Source organism: Chiloscyllium punctatum, chromosome 16, assembly GCF_047496795.1.
Source record: "Chiloscyllium punctatum isolate Juve2018m chromosome 16, sChiPun1.3, whole genome shotgun sequence".
Taxonomy (NCBI): Eukaryota; Metazoa; Chordata; class Chondrichthyes; order Orectolobiformes; family Hemiscylliidae; genus Chiloscyllium; species Chiloscyllium punctatum.
In genome coordinates, this window is record NC_092754.1 from 44,875,792 (window position 1) to 44,890,349 (window position 14,558).

At 41.9% G+C, this 14,558-nt stretch overlaps 1 protein-coding gene across 1 annotated transcript; it reads left to right on the top strand.

Moving 5' to 3' along the window:
* The first annotated feature begins 214 nt into the window (after positions 1 to 214).
* On the top strand, positions 215 to 14,063 carry LOC140487178 (complement C1q subcomponent subunit A-like). Its single transcript, XM_072586827.1, has 3 exons — positions 215 to 325; positions 2,843 to 3,007; positions 12,142 to 14,063. The coding sequence occupies exons 2-3, from the start codon at positions 2,848 to 2,850 to the stop codon at positions 12,729 to 12,731; spliced, it is 750 nt and encodes a 249-aa protein (XP_072442928.1). The 5' UTR covers positions 215 to 325; positions 2,843 to 2,847; the 3' UTR covers positions 12,732 to 14,063.
* Positions 14,064 to 14,558: the final 495 nt, after the last annotated feature.

Here is a 14,558-nt window from a genome sequence, read left to right on the forward strand (position 1 = left end):
GATATGTATATACATTAACACAAATAGGATTTTCCTTTAATTACAAGAAAAAAAAAGTTTATTCCAACAAATAATTCCAACTGGAAAGGTTTAAAACTTCTGTAATTCAGGAATATGCTGGAGGCAGATTTGGCAGCGTGTCTCCCTCAGAGAACCATTCAATCTTGGCTCAGCAGCCGTAGCTTCACACTGATTTGGCAATCTGGATAAAGTTTGCACAACAGATCTGTAAAGTCCCTCCTCTCTTTTTTTACAAATGTCATTCCCAGAAGTGAACAGCTTGTTGTGAGTACATGCACAGACTGTCTTACGAGCACTTTTTAAGGTAAGTTATAGTTTCAGCAAGTTATCCGTTAACTTGAGTTTGTTTGGAAAGTGCAAGCTGTGAATGGCAATGTTCTTCCTCGTATCTCTCCACACTCAGACTTTTTGGCTGCATTTGAAATGAGTTTAATCTCAGCCGGGTTGTTTCGTTACATTAACAGAGCAAATGTTTCAGTGGATTTCGCTCCACCTCACTCTGCTCCGAGTAATCCAGCTTTCTAATCCTCTCAGGCTTTCTCTGACTAAAATTATATTCATTTGGAGCAAAGATTTACTATCAGGAATGAATGGATTTCATTTGAAATATACATTTTAAAACCATTAATGAAAGTTATTAAAAATTTACAAAGTTATTTTAGTGAATGCTTCAAAACAACTTAAGATCTGGAACCAGCCAGTGAGCGAGTCAATCTTTGTGTGAGTTAACCCCTTATTCTCGCTATCCTAATTGTAATGCAATACCAGGTTATAGTCCAACAGGTTTAATTGGAAGCACTAGCTTTCCGAGTGCTGCTCCTTCATCAGGTGGTTGAGCAGTGCTCCGAAAGCTAGTTCTTCCAATTAAACCTGTTGGACTATAACCTGGTGTTGTGTAATTTTTATCTTTATACACCCCAGTCCAACACCGGCATCTCCAAATCATGTCTCATTGTAATGGTTCCTGCTTTAAACTATTAGAGGTATGGAGTCATCAAGATCTACAGCACAGAGAAAGGCCCTTTGGCCCATCATGTCAGTGCTGATCAAAAACAACCACCTAACTATTCCAATCCCATTTGCAAGCATTTGGGCCATAGCCTTCCTGTATGTCTTAGCATCACACATGCAAATACTTTTTAAATGTTAAGAGGGTTTCTGCTTCTCCCGCTCTTAAAGACCATGCATTCCAGATTCTCACCACCCTCTGGGTGAGCTGTTTTTCCTCACATCACATCCTTCTCCCCCTTACGTTAAATCTATGTCCCCTGGTCATTGATCTCTGCATCAAACAAAATGTTTCTTCTGGTCAACCTATCTGTGCCTGTCATTATTTTACATAATTTTCCATTATGACATAGCTTATACTCATAGTTAGGACCAGGGCAAATGCAGAAAGAATGAACGATGATCAGCTTCTGTATTAATATCAGGAATGAATGGATTTCATTTGAAATATACATTTTAAAACCATTAATGAAAGTTATTAAAAATTTACAAAGCAATCTTTGTGAGTTAACTTTACCTTTGGTAGCAGCAGATAAAAAAAACAGTCAAATGAATTAGGGGCCTGTTATGTGACCAAAGTTATATTCAGTGGAGAGGAATTTTGAGCATAATCATTCATCTCCCATGACTGCCCAGGACAAACAATAAACCTGTAAATGTAAATCTCTACCGCATGATGAAGTGAAAATGTTCAAGTCCCACGTTGGAAGATCAAAAAAGCAGTCTGTAACCATTCGCAGCAATGTCCAGGCTTGTGTTTGGTAAGTGGCAATTACATTCACATCATACAAGTGCCATATCCAGTAAGAGAGAATTGAACCATCATCCCTTGACATACCATTGCTCAATCCTCCACAAAGATTACCAGTGATCAGAAACTCAAACAACTCCTTAAATGCTGTGGTGTCTGGACATTGGGAAGTTTGTGAATTACTTGCTTCCTGATAGCCCAGAGCTTGTTCAACACCTACAAGGCACACACAGAATCATAGAATCCCTACAGTATTGTAACAGGCCCTTCGTCCCAACAAGTCCACACCAACCCTCAGAAGAGTAACTCACCCAGACCCATTCCCCTACATTTACCCTTAACCTATTCATCTCTGAACACTATAGGTAATTTAGCATGGCCAATTCGCCTAACCTGCACATCTTTGGATTGTGGGGGGAAACCGGAGCGCCCAGAGGAAATCCACGCAGACACAGGGAGATGGTGCAAACTCCACACAGAAAGTCACCCGAGGCTGGAATTGAACCTAGGTCCCTGGCGCTGTGAGGTAGCAGTGCTGACCACTGAGCCACTGTGCCACCCCAAATGATGGAAAACTCCTCATTTACTTGGATGGGTGCAGATCCAACAGCAGTCACTGACCTCACCACCATCCATCTCCTAAAGAAAGGGCATTGTTACCTAGTCTGATCGATATGTGACTCCAGATTCCTAGTTAATGTAGTTAACTCTGAACTGCCCTCTGAAATGGCACAGGGATATATGTTGACCCAGCCAGTAATACCCACATCCTATGAAAGAATGAAGATGCACTGATCTCGTAAATTCCAGGGAATTCTGAGCCTCTATTACACCATCGCTACTGTGGTTCTGTCAGATTTCCAACACTTCAGAATAGGAATGTGGGAATATTCAGGCTATTGTGTGTAACTTATTGGTTTCTTTTAAAAGGCATCTTCTGCTGTTACCCACATGTGAGCCAGTCAATATGTGTGCACCAATAATCTATAGTGCAGTGGAGAATAATGAACTCCAGTAGAGTGCGGAGCCATGTAACTATCAGCGCTTGCTTGTTCTGTGCAGACGCAATGATACGTGAGGGGCTGCTGCTGTTTGTTCTGATAACACGGGCTGCTGCAGGTACAGGAGGATGTCGGGCACCCGATGGCAAGAATGGGTTGCCAGGTGCACCAGGACAACCAGGAAGAAATGGAAGACCTGGACAAGATGGTGACACAGGGGAACCAGGTAACACATGACAGATTGAGTTACCACTGGCTGAAAAGTGCATTGTTTTGGTAAATTAACAAATAAATTAATAACTGGGTCGAGACTAAGGAAAATTGTGAATCCATGTCCATAAACAGAGCAAACAAATTGAATAAGACCACTAGTTGACCATTTGACCTCTCGGGCTGGCTCCACCACTGGATTTGAACCATATAAATAGGACTATTAATATAAATAAAGGAATATCGAGTCAGAGAGTCCTACAGCACAGAGACAAGCCTTTTGGCCCAAACTGGTCCATGCTGACCACAGTGTCCATTTCCCTGCACTTGGCCCATATCTTTCTAATCCTTTCCTATCCATGTGTTTGTCCAAATGCTTTTTAAATATTGTGTACCCGCCTCAACCACTTCCGCTGGCAGCTCATTCCATATGCGTACCACCCTCTGTGTAAAAAAATTGCCCTTCAGGTTCCCTTTTATTCTTTCTCCTCTAACTTTAAACTGAAGCTCTCTAATGCTCGATTCAGCAACCCTGGGAACAAGAGTGCATTCACCCTGTCCATGCCTCTCATGATCTTAAACACTTCTATAAGTTCCCTTCTCAGTCTCCTATGCTCTAAAGAAAAATGTCCAGTTTGTCCAATCTCTCTATATAACTCAGACAGTTGAGTCCTGGCAACATCCTTGTAAATTTCTTCTGCACTCTTTCCAGTTTAATAACATCCTTCCAAGGTGACCAAACCTGTATATAATATTCCAAGTGTGGCCTCACCAACGTCCTGTACAACTGCAATATAGCTTCCCAACTTCTATACTCAAAGCCCTAACTGATAAAAACCAGTGTGCCAAAAGCCTTCTTTCACTGCCCTGTCTCTCTGTGACTCCACTTTCGTGCACCTGAACTCCAAGGTCCATCTGTTCTACTACACTCCTTAAGGCCTACTATTCACCAAAATGCAAGACCTCACACTTATCTATTTAAAGTCTATGCTATTTTTCGGCCCACTTTCCCAGCTGATCAAGGTCCTGCTGCAATTTCTGATCATCTTCTTTACTGTCCATGATACCGCCTATTTAAGTGTCATCAGCAAGTTTACTAATCGTACCTTGTACATTCTCATCCAACTCATTGATATAAATAACAAACAGTAATGGGCCCCACACCGACCCCTGAGGCACTCCACTAGTCATAGACCTCCAGTCTGACAAGTATCCTTCCACTATTACCCTCTGCTTCCTACCAACAAGCCAATTGGTTTTCCAATTTGCCAACTCCCCCTGGATTCCATGCGATTTAACCTTCCAGAGCAGCCTACCAAGTGGAACCTTATCAAAGGCCTTCCTGAAATCCATATTGACTACGTCTACCGCCCTGCCTTTGTCAACCTTCCTGGTCGCTTAATCAAAGAAGTCTAACAAATTTATGAGGCATGATCTCCCATGCACAAAGCCATGCTGACGATTCCTAATCAAGCCCTGTCTTTCCAAATGCATGTATACCTTATCTCTCAGAATCTTCCCAAGTAATTTACCTACCACAGATGTTAGGTTTACTGGTCTACAGTTTCCAGATTTTTCTTTGCAGCCCTTCTTGAGTAAGGGCACAACATTCACTACCCTCCAGTCTTCTAGAACCTCACCCATGGCAAACAATGGTGCAAAAATATCAGCCAGGGCCACTGCACTTTCTTCTCTAGTCTCTTGCAGTGTTCTTGGATATATCTAGTCAGGACCAGGAGATTTATCCACCTTCACACGTTATAATACATCCAACACTTCTTCTACTGTGATATAGACTATCCCTAAGATATCACCACTAACTTCCCCAAGTTCCCTAGTCTTCATATCTTTCTTCACGGTAAACACAGTGGAGAAATATGCATTGAGGACCTCGTCCATCTCCTGTAGTTCTACAGATACATGTCCACTTTTGGTATTCGAGGGGTCCTATTCTCTCTCTATCTATTTTTTTTTCGTTTAATATACTTAAAGAAGCCCTTTGGGTTCACCCTAATCTTCTTAGCCAAGGCTATCTCATGCCCCCTTTTTTCCCACCTTCAGTAAGCTCTTGTGTCCCCTATATAACTCCGGGGATTCCCTTAATCCCAGCTGCCTCTATCTTTTTTTCTGATCAAAGCCTCACTATCTCTTCTCATCCAGTGTTCCCTCTTCTTGCCAATGTTGCCCTTCACCCTCACCAGAACATATAGATCTTTAACTCGAGCTATCTCACTTTCAAAGGCCTCCCACTTGCTGAAGGTCCGTTACCTGTAAACAAACTTCTCCAGTCAATCCCTAAAAGCTCCTGTCTAATTCCATCAAAATTCACCTTGCCCAATTTAGATCTTGAACCTATGGACCAGTTTTTTCCCTCTCCATAACTATTCTAAAATTAATGGAACTATGGGCACTGGTCCCAAAGTGCTCCTCCATCACCTGTCCTGCCCTATTTCCCAGAGGTAGGTCAAAGTTTTGCTCCTTCCTGAGTAGGACCCTCTATATACTGCTTGAGAAAACTTTCCTGAACGCACTTAACAATTCCTCCCCATTTAAGCCCTTAACACTATGGCAGTCCCAGTCTACATTCGGAAGATTAAAATCCCTTATTATGTCAAGCCTATTGCTCCTGCAAGTCTCCCCAGTCTGCCTGCATATTTGTTCCTCTAATTCCTGTTGACTACTTGTGGGCCTTTAGTACAACCCCAATAATGTCACCATCCCCTTCTTATTTCTTAGTTCTATCCACAACGTCTCACTGGATGATCCCTCAGTTTTTTTCATCTCTGATTGCTGCTGTGAAACTCCCCTTAATCAAAAATGTAACTTCCTCTCCCCTCTTTCCACCTCCTCTGTCCCACCTAAAGCACCTGTACCCTGGCACATTAAGCTGCCAGTCCTGTCCCTCCCTTAGCCATGTATCTGTCAAGACTATAATATCCCAATCCCACGTACCTATCCATACCCTGAGTTCATCGGCCTTACCTGGTAAACCTTTTGCATTGAAATAGATGCAATTTAATTCAACAGGCATTCCTTGCTCTCTGTCACATTCCAGCCTGATCTGTCTCTTCATTTAACTCTTTCTGATTACTGTATCTCCTTTTGGCCTGCACTTGCCTCCTTGCTGTTGAGGATCCCACTTCCCCAGTCTGGCTCCATCACTCTTCACTTCCTTGTCAATCGAAAATCTATGTCCCAGTCCTGAACAAGCTCCAGGTATACATTTGTCTAACGAGAACTTAATTCTGCAAGTCCCTGGTTCATGAAGGGATTGTAGCTCTCCAGAGAAGGTACAGTTGGTGCCAGTTGGTACAGGTTATTTGTTTCCAATATCTCCACAGCAGCAGCTTGCCATAACTGAGCTCCCTGAAGGTCATGATGAGCCTCATGTGAGAGAAGCATCACAGAAGTGTCCAAACTCATTTCAAGAGAACTCATACCCCAAAAACCATCTGAAACGATCAATCCACCATGTCAATGAGTACCTTGCATGTGCCTGAAAATGTTTGTTTTATATCAAGAGCATAAAAGTCATTGAAATTCTAACTTTGGAATGCATTTCTTTAAGCAGTGTAACTGCCATCCCTGGGTGAGATGTGATTTCAAGTATTTGATACTGCCATCAAATGGCACACATTCCTCTGTTGGATCTACAGCTGTGGATGTAGAACAAAATAACTTAATAATAATAATAATTTTCAGCCCTCCTCTCATGGACAATGGTTTTCCATGGATCAGCAGCTGTGATTTGCCATAATTTCCATAGAGCCATTCCTTTATGCCGTGTTCCAAAACTATGGACATGTTACAGCTATATGGTAGCTGTCCCTCCAGTGTGGGATACATGTCAATTGGGTATATGAGGCGATCAAAGCAATGCTCATGTTGACTCTGGGTCAATGTGAGAGCTTTGTTGCTCAGTGTACTCAGGGAAAGACTCCTGTGCACTCAGGGAAAGACTGCTAGAGAATCATAAAATAATTTAATAATATTAATAAGGAACTCAGCTACTCTCATTCCCTCATTGTTAACCACATAACCAGCATTTTGCTTCTTTTCTGGTGATTATCTAATTCCCAGTTGTAGGTTCCCTGATTAATGCTCACTTTCAGGCAGTGTATTCTGCAATTCCAACCATTCATTTGTGTTGGAATGTTTTTCCTCAAATTGTTTTACAATCAACACCAATCGCTGTCCTCTGGTCCTTAAACATTCCTTCTATTATAGAATCATAGCATCCGTATAGTGTGGAAGCAGGCCATTCGGCCCATCAGTCCTCACCAATCCTCCAAAGAGCGTCCCACCCAGACCAGTCTCACTAATTTCCCCTGTAATTCTGCATTTCCCATGGTTAATCCACCTAACCTGCACATCCTTAGGCTGTGGGAGGAAACTGGAGCACCTGAAAGGAACCCATGCAGACATGGGGAAAAATTGCAAACTCCAATGGGAACAGTTTCCCCCAAATGCTCTGCCTAGACCCTCCTGATTCTGAACACACCCATCAAATCTTCTCTTGGCCATCCTCTCCCTATGCAGAACAGCCACCGTTTCTCCAAGCTATCTATATAATCTCATTCCCAGAACTATTCTCATAATTATTTTCTGTGTCATTTGTGAAAATTTCACATCCTTTCCAATACCTGGTGTTCAGAATGAGGACAAACAACAGTACAACATGGCACAGGCCTTTCAGTCCACCAAGACAGTGTTAACAAACCTTTGCTGCTATGTGCTCCATATCCCTCTATTTCCTACCTATTCATATATCTGACAAGTTGCCTTTTAACTGTCACTATTGTATCCAGCTCCTTTGGCAGTGCAATTTGGGTGTTTGCACCTTCCGCCTTTTACCATAAGGACATAAGAACCAGGAGCAGGAGTAAGCCATCTGGCCCTTCGAACCTGCTCCGCCATTTAATAAGACCATGGCTGATCTTTTTGCGGCCTTAGCTCCACTTACCCTCCCTCTCACCGTAACCATTCATTCCTTCCTTGTTCAAAACAAAATCTATCTTAGCTTTAAAATGTTCACTGAAATAGCAAGGAATTCCATAAATTCACAACTGTCTGGGTCAGTGATATAGAAGTATCAATGTTTACCCTGAAAAGACACCAGATGGCACATACAACTTTAGTGAGAGAAAAGAAAAATACTTCTTTGCGGAGATTTTCTTTCTAAATAAAACACTTTGGGCAATGGTTTATTACTGAAGGCAAGAGGATAAAGCATTGAATATTTTAGAATTTGTTCCTGTGACATCCTGGCACATGTCACTAATCACACATGTCTTGCAAATCCAGTTTGTACAGTAAATACAGCACTGAGATGTTCTTTGTATCACTCTCTCAAAAGAACAGAAAGGTTGCGCTTTGAACCCAAGAAGAGATTGTTTTCAAGAAGTACAAGAGATCAGCTGGGCAGCTTATTCTTAGCAAGCTTTCCTTCAACTGTACAGGAAAAAAACAAACATCTCTCCAAGCCAGTCACTGTTCAAAACAGCTGCAGCAGTGTTTCACCACAAAACAAGTGGTTATTACGGATAACGTGACCTTACAAGAAAGCTAGTTCGAATAAAATCTCCATTGTCCAAAGCAAACTTTCACTTGTTTTAACAAAGTCACTCTGGATATGTTCACAAAACTTGAACTAAATCATTTTTTAACAATGCTTAGAATTGAAGTCCTCTAAGCAATGTTAAATACAAAATAGCTTTTCAGAACTAAGGTCCTTTTACTCCTGAACCTCATTAGAACAGTGCCCTTCATTTTATGTTGTCTCTTTGTTTTTTTTCCCTAACAAAAGATATAATTTTACACTTCACTCTGAGGAGCCAAAATGAAAGAGTTGGGATCCTGCTTCTGGAAATTGCTCTGGGCACAGTTCAACCCGAGCACAGTGACCCTGATCCTGCTCTGCTGAGGTGACTACAAAGGAGTGTCCTCAAAGATTATTATCAATGTTAGAGAATCTCAAGGTGCTAAAACTGATGTTCAAGGCACTTTTGAAGGTGGTTTCAATGGTGAATAAAATGATGTAGTGGGCATTAGTCTGACGGTGAGTTGGGAGGGTTTTTAAAACTTATTTGTGGAATGTGAACATTTATGGTATTTTCTATGTCAAGTTGGAAACATAAAAAACATAGAAAATAGGTGCAGGAGTAGACCATTCAGGCACATTATTCAAAATGATCATGGCTGATCAAGCTATTTCAATATCCCACTGCTGCTTTCTCTCTGTACCCCTTGATCCCTTTAGCTGCAGGAGCTATGTCCAGTTCCCCCTTGAATATACTTAATGAACTGGCCCCAAAAGCATTCTGTGATAGAGACTTCCACAAGTTCCCAACTCTCTGAGTGAAGAAAGTCTTCTTCATCTCAATCCTAAATGGCTTACCCCTTATTCTTAGACTGTGACCCCTAGTTCTAGACCTCCCCACACCAGGAACATTCTTTCTGCAGTATGCAGATTCTGTATGTTCTATGAGAATCCATCCCCATTATTCTTCTACATTCCAGTGAGTACAAGCCCAGTTGATCCAGTCTTTCTTCATTTGTCAGTGCTGCCATCCCAGGAGTCAGCTGATGAACATTCGCTGGACTCCCTCAGTACAAGAGTCTGTTTCCTCAGACTAGGAGATCAAAACTGCATATATTACTCAAGGTGTGGCCTCATCAAGGCACTGTATAATTGTAGCAAAGCATCCTTACTCTTATACAGGTAGTTCTCCTATAATACTGTAGTTGCATCCCATGCAACACTGTGTCATAGATATTCACGCAATAGAAATAATGGGGCCTATGAGAAAAACAGGGTTGTGGCAAACCACCAAAAATACCAGTAAACATCGAAACAAAAATAGTAGTTCAAAGTAAATTTTGACCTGTTGTAACTGACCTGTTCCATGGTACCGTGTAGTTCAATTTATCATAATCTTCAACTAATGCAACAACCTATTATAATTACCCACTCCCCCACCCCACCGACATCAACTATTGCATTCCCAGCTACCTTTGCACCCCCCCCCCAACCCCACCCCCACTCTCTAACCGCCCCCTCTCCCGCCACACTCCTGATGAAGGGCTCACGTCTGAAACGTTGACTCTCCTGCTCCCCGGATACTGCCTGACTTGCTGTGCTTTTCCTGAGCCACAATTTTTGAATCTATATCCACTGGCTGCACTACATTCCAACCAATCTTCTGATCCCATCCAATGGTAACACTTCACAAGTCAGATCCCAGAATGAAACCTGTCTTGATAGATCAAGGGCCGAATCTTAAGTTTTTTCTTTAAGTGTCAGTTTTGTCAACGTTTTTGGAGGGTTTCATATCATGGTGCTTGGGGACATCTATCACCTTATTTTACAAAGCCTGCCTGATTAATTACCTACCCCACCATTTGGTGCCCCTCTCACATATTCTAGCACCATCATACCATGTGCCATTTCCAAAACAACTTACTACTTCCTGGATATCCCAGAATTGACCAACATCTGTGGTGCAGCCACATGTTTAGAAAGACAATGTGCACCCACACAAGAGCTGTCAGTTTAGAGCTGCCCTGCACAGTTCCTGATATTGATCATGAATGTGGCAGACAATGAAAAACTGGTGCCTCTCTTTGTGGGCAGGGACATGGCGTTGCTGCTCATGGGGATGGGGTGATACAACGGTATGATCTCCTTTTCTATCAGGCCAACAGAGGATGCCATTCTACTCGAACCACGCCAACCTGGACCAGGTTGGTCAGTACAGTCTCAACCATCTGAAGGAATGTACAGGATGTAGGAAGAAGATCAATGATCTTCTCCACTCTGTCAATGAACATGCCACCATTTTCTCAATGATACCTCACACTCACTCTTCCTCTGCTACTGTACCCACCATTTCCTGCAACATCTTCCCTACTCAATCTCATCCTCGCTAACATCTGATCCTGACTAACTCTGAATCTCTTCTGCATGGCCTACTCACCCTCTTAGGACATCTCCACACATGCACCAAAACTAACAGTGTGCTGCCCACCTTGCTCTCCCTCACCCACTGTGTGCAGTTTCCTGACTCTGACCACCCTGACTCTGACCATGTCCCAGCCCACCTACTGGAATTTTGTTTTGCAGTTGGTTCCCATAGTGATTAGTCACAGATCACAGAGTCTGCACATATTATTTAACATCTAAACATATTTTTTAAACAAAAAGAGAGAGAAAAAAGCTGTTAATGCAAACAACACAGACAAGTTTCAATCTGCTCCTCAACACTGTGTTTTTACTGTTAGTCAATTCCAGTGAAATTTCACTCTTACCTCAACTCCTTACGTTTTTAAATTAACAGATTACTCCCAACTTCTTGTCCTCAGGCTGTACCAACATTTTTGTGATGCTTTTCCAAGTCCACTAGCACAAACATTTCACAATATCTTTCACAAAACTCTTCATGAGAAACGCACAGAGCTTCTTGTAGTCACTGCATTTATGTGGCACATCCAGTTCAGTTACTGGTCAATGGTAACCATTAAGATATTAATACAGGAAGATCCAGTGATAGTAATAGAAAAGGACAGAAGTTATATTGTCACTTTTTGGAGATGGTAATTGTCTGCCATAAATATTATGTGTGTGACATAAATATTATTTGCCACTTGTCAGCCTAAGCCGGAATATTGTCCAGGTCTTGTTGCATTTGGACATGGGTGATTTCAGTATCTGAGGAGACACAAATGGTGCTGAACATGGTGCAATCATTGGTGAATATCTTCACTTCTGACCTTATGATGGAGAGAAGGTCATTGATGAAGCAGCTGAAGAGTGTTGGGCCTTTGACCTACAGTGAGGAACACTTGCAGAGATGTCCTGGAGCTAAGATGACTGACCTCCAACAACACCAAGATCTTCTGTCCTCATTAGTTTCTATATTGACTGTAGATGCATCAACTGAGATTGCAACTCTCACCTGCCTTCTTTCTTTCCATTCAGGCTAGAAATCAATCCATACTTGTCAGCAGAAAGAGATGTAGATGACCACAGTTAGCTAGTGAGAATCATATTGAAATTGTCTAAATTTTAATGGATCCTTTGAACAGTTGGGGAATAGAATGTAGAGAAGGATTTCTATGTCGTTCTTCCTCATGTCTTCTTCTTCTCTGTAGGCATATACACTGGCATTCGTGGTGAGCCAGGAGTCAAGGGGCAACGGGGGAATCCAGGGCACCCAGGAAAAAATGGCCCCAAAGGATATGTAGGTCCAGCAGGGCCCAGAGGTTCACCAGGCACTCCTGGTCTCAAAGGACAGAAGGGAGAATCGGGGCAAGGGGGTGGTCTACAGGGGACAGAAAGACCTGCCTTCTCTGTCATCAAAAACACAACCAATGACCCTTTTCCTGAAAGGCCAATCATGTTTGACAAGGTTATCACCAATGAGGGAGAATGTTTCCGTGTTGATCTGGGAAAGTTTCACTGTTGTAAAGGTGGCTGGTATTTCTTCACCTACAATATGGTCTCTGAAGGAAAACTTTGTGTTAACATCATGAAAAACAGCAGAAAGACAGTTGGAATCTGCGACACTCATGGAAGCAAAAATAACTGGCAACAGAATCAAATGAATTCAGGTGGGACAGTACTGAAGCTGAGAAAGGGAGATGAGGTTTGGCTTCAAACCACACCAGGTTACAATAATGTTTTTGGCTCAGATGAAGTCAACAGTGTCTTTTCTGGGTTCCTTCTCTTTCCAGAGAATTAATGTTTAAAACTACATTAATATGTCTGCTCACCTTAATTACTCACTTTGTCCTGTAACCCTTGCTCACTGCTGGGATCCATTATATCAATACCCATAAAAATGGAGAAAACATAAGATTACATTCGAAAAGCCATTAGAATTGTCCAAAAAATGGGCTTAACATCAATCATTCCCTCTCTTAAATATCCACACTTGTCAAACATTTTCAGCTTCCATTATCTAACTGCCAATTCTATGTTCATTATAAACTATTATGTCCACAAGTGACATCTAATCATTGGAGCAACATGAATCTACCAGTTAAAATTGAAGCAAACTACTATGAATGCTGGAGACACTGTCCCCTCTCCCCCAAAACAGAGACACCATTCCCCTCTCACCATTCACAGAGACATTGTTCCCCTCTCCCCATTCACAGAGACACCATTCCCCTCTCCCCCTTCACAGAGACACCACTCCCATCTCCCCCTTCACAGAGACATTGTTCCCCTCTCCATCTTCACGAAGACACCGTTCCCCTCTCCTCCTTCACAGAGACATCGTTCTCCTCTCCCCTTCACAGAGACATCATTCCCCTCTTCCCCCTTCACAGAGACACCATTCCCCTCTCCCCCTTCACAGAGACACTGTTCCCCTCTATCCCCATTCACAGATATACCATTGTCTGCCCCATTGTCCACACGGAGACAGTGATCCATTGCTCTGACAGACACCCTCCATTTCATTTCCAGTTGGAATTGTAGTTCAAGTCACCAATCTTTGTCTCCTTCTTTACTTCTTATGCACTTTAAGAGCCACTTTGCAATTCACAACATGGGTACTGTTTCTGTTCCTTCCAAGGCTGCATACAGATATACTGTATAAGACAGACAATGCTGGCAGACTCTGTTACTGGGACATCACGACTGCTTATGTACAATCCAAACATTCATGAAAATGTTGCAGATAATAGGACACACAATGTGAGAAATAATTTTGATTTTACATCAGTTCTCTAGTTATAAATTCCCATGTCAATATTTTATGGAATTTATTAGTAAGGATCACAAATTGTATATTTGTACTTGCCACGAGCAATCTGTGTTAATGATACTTCCTGTAAAACAGCTACTATAATTTATATAACCATTAGCTAACATTTCCAGGTCATTCTGCAATTCACGCTCCAATATGCTGAAAAGTTAGACTAACACTTTGTATTGGAACTAATTCCTGAAATCTGCTCTCAGAAATTTTTGTTGGTTACATTGGGAATAAATGCTTTTCTGTATTTGTATAACATGTGTTTATTCATTCCTTTAATAATAAAATAAATGAGAATTTCCCAATAAATTGCAGATACAGAAACTTTTTATGCATCTAAAAGAATAACAGAAATCCTATTTTTGTATCTTTGATTTAAACAGTGCAAAATATATTTTGGTTATAGGCAATTAGGATTATACATTTGCTAGAATCAGTTAGGTCAGACTTGGTTCCCTGTCCAATAAGTAGCAAGTATTATCTTATGGGCTCAGTGGTTAGCACTGCTGCCTCACAACACCAGGGACCCATGTTCAATTCCAGCCTTGGGCAACTGTCTGTATGGTGTTTGCACATTCTCCCTGTGCCTGTGTGGGTTTCCTCCGGGTGTTCCGGTTTCCTCTCACAGTCCAAAGATGTACAGGTCAGGTGAATTGACGAAGCTAAGTTCCCCATAGTGTTCAGGGATGCATAGGTTAAGTGCATTAGTCAGGTGTAAATGTAAAGTAATAGGGTTGGAGAATGGGTCTGGGTGGGTTACTCCTTGGAGGGTCGGTGTGGACTTGTTGGGCTGAATGTAAGGAT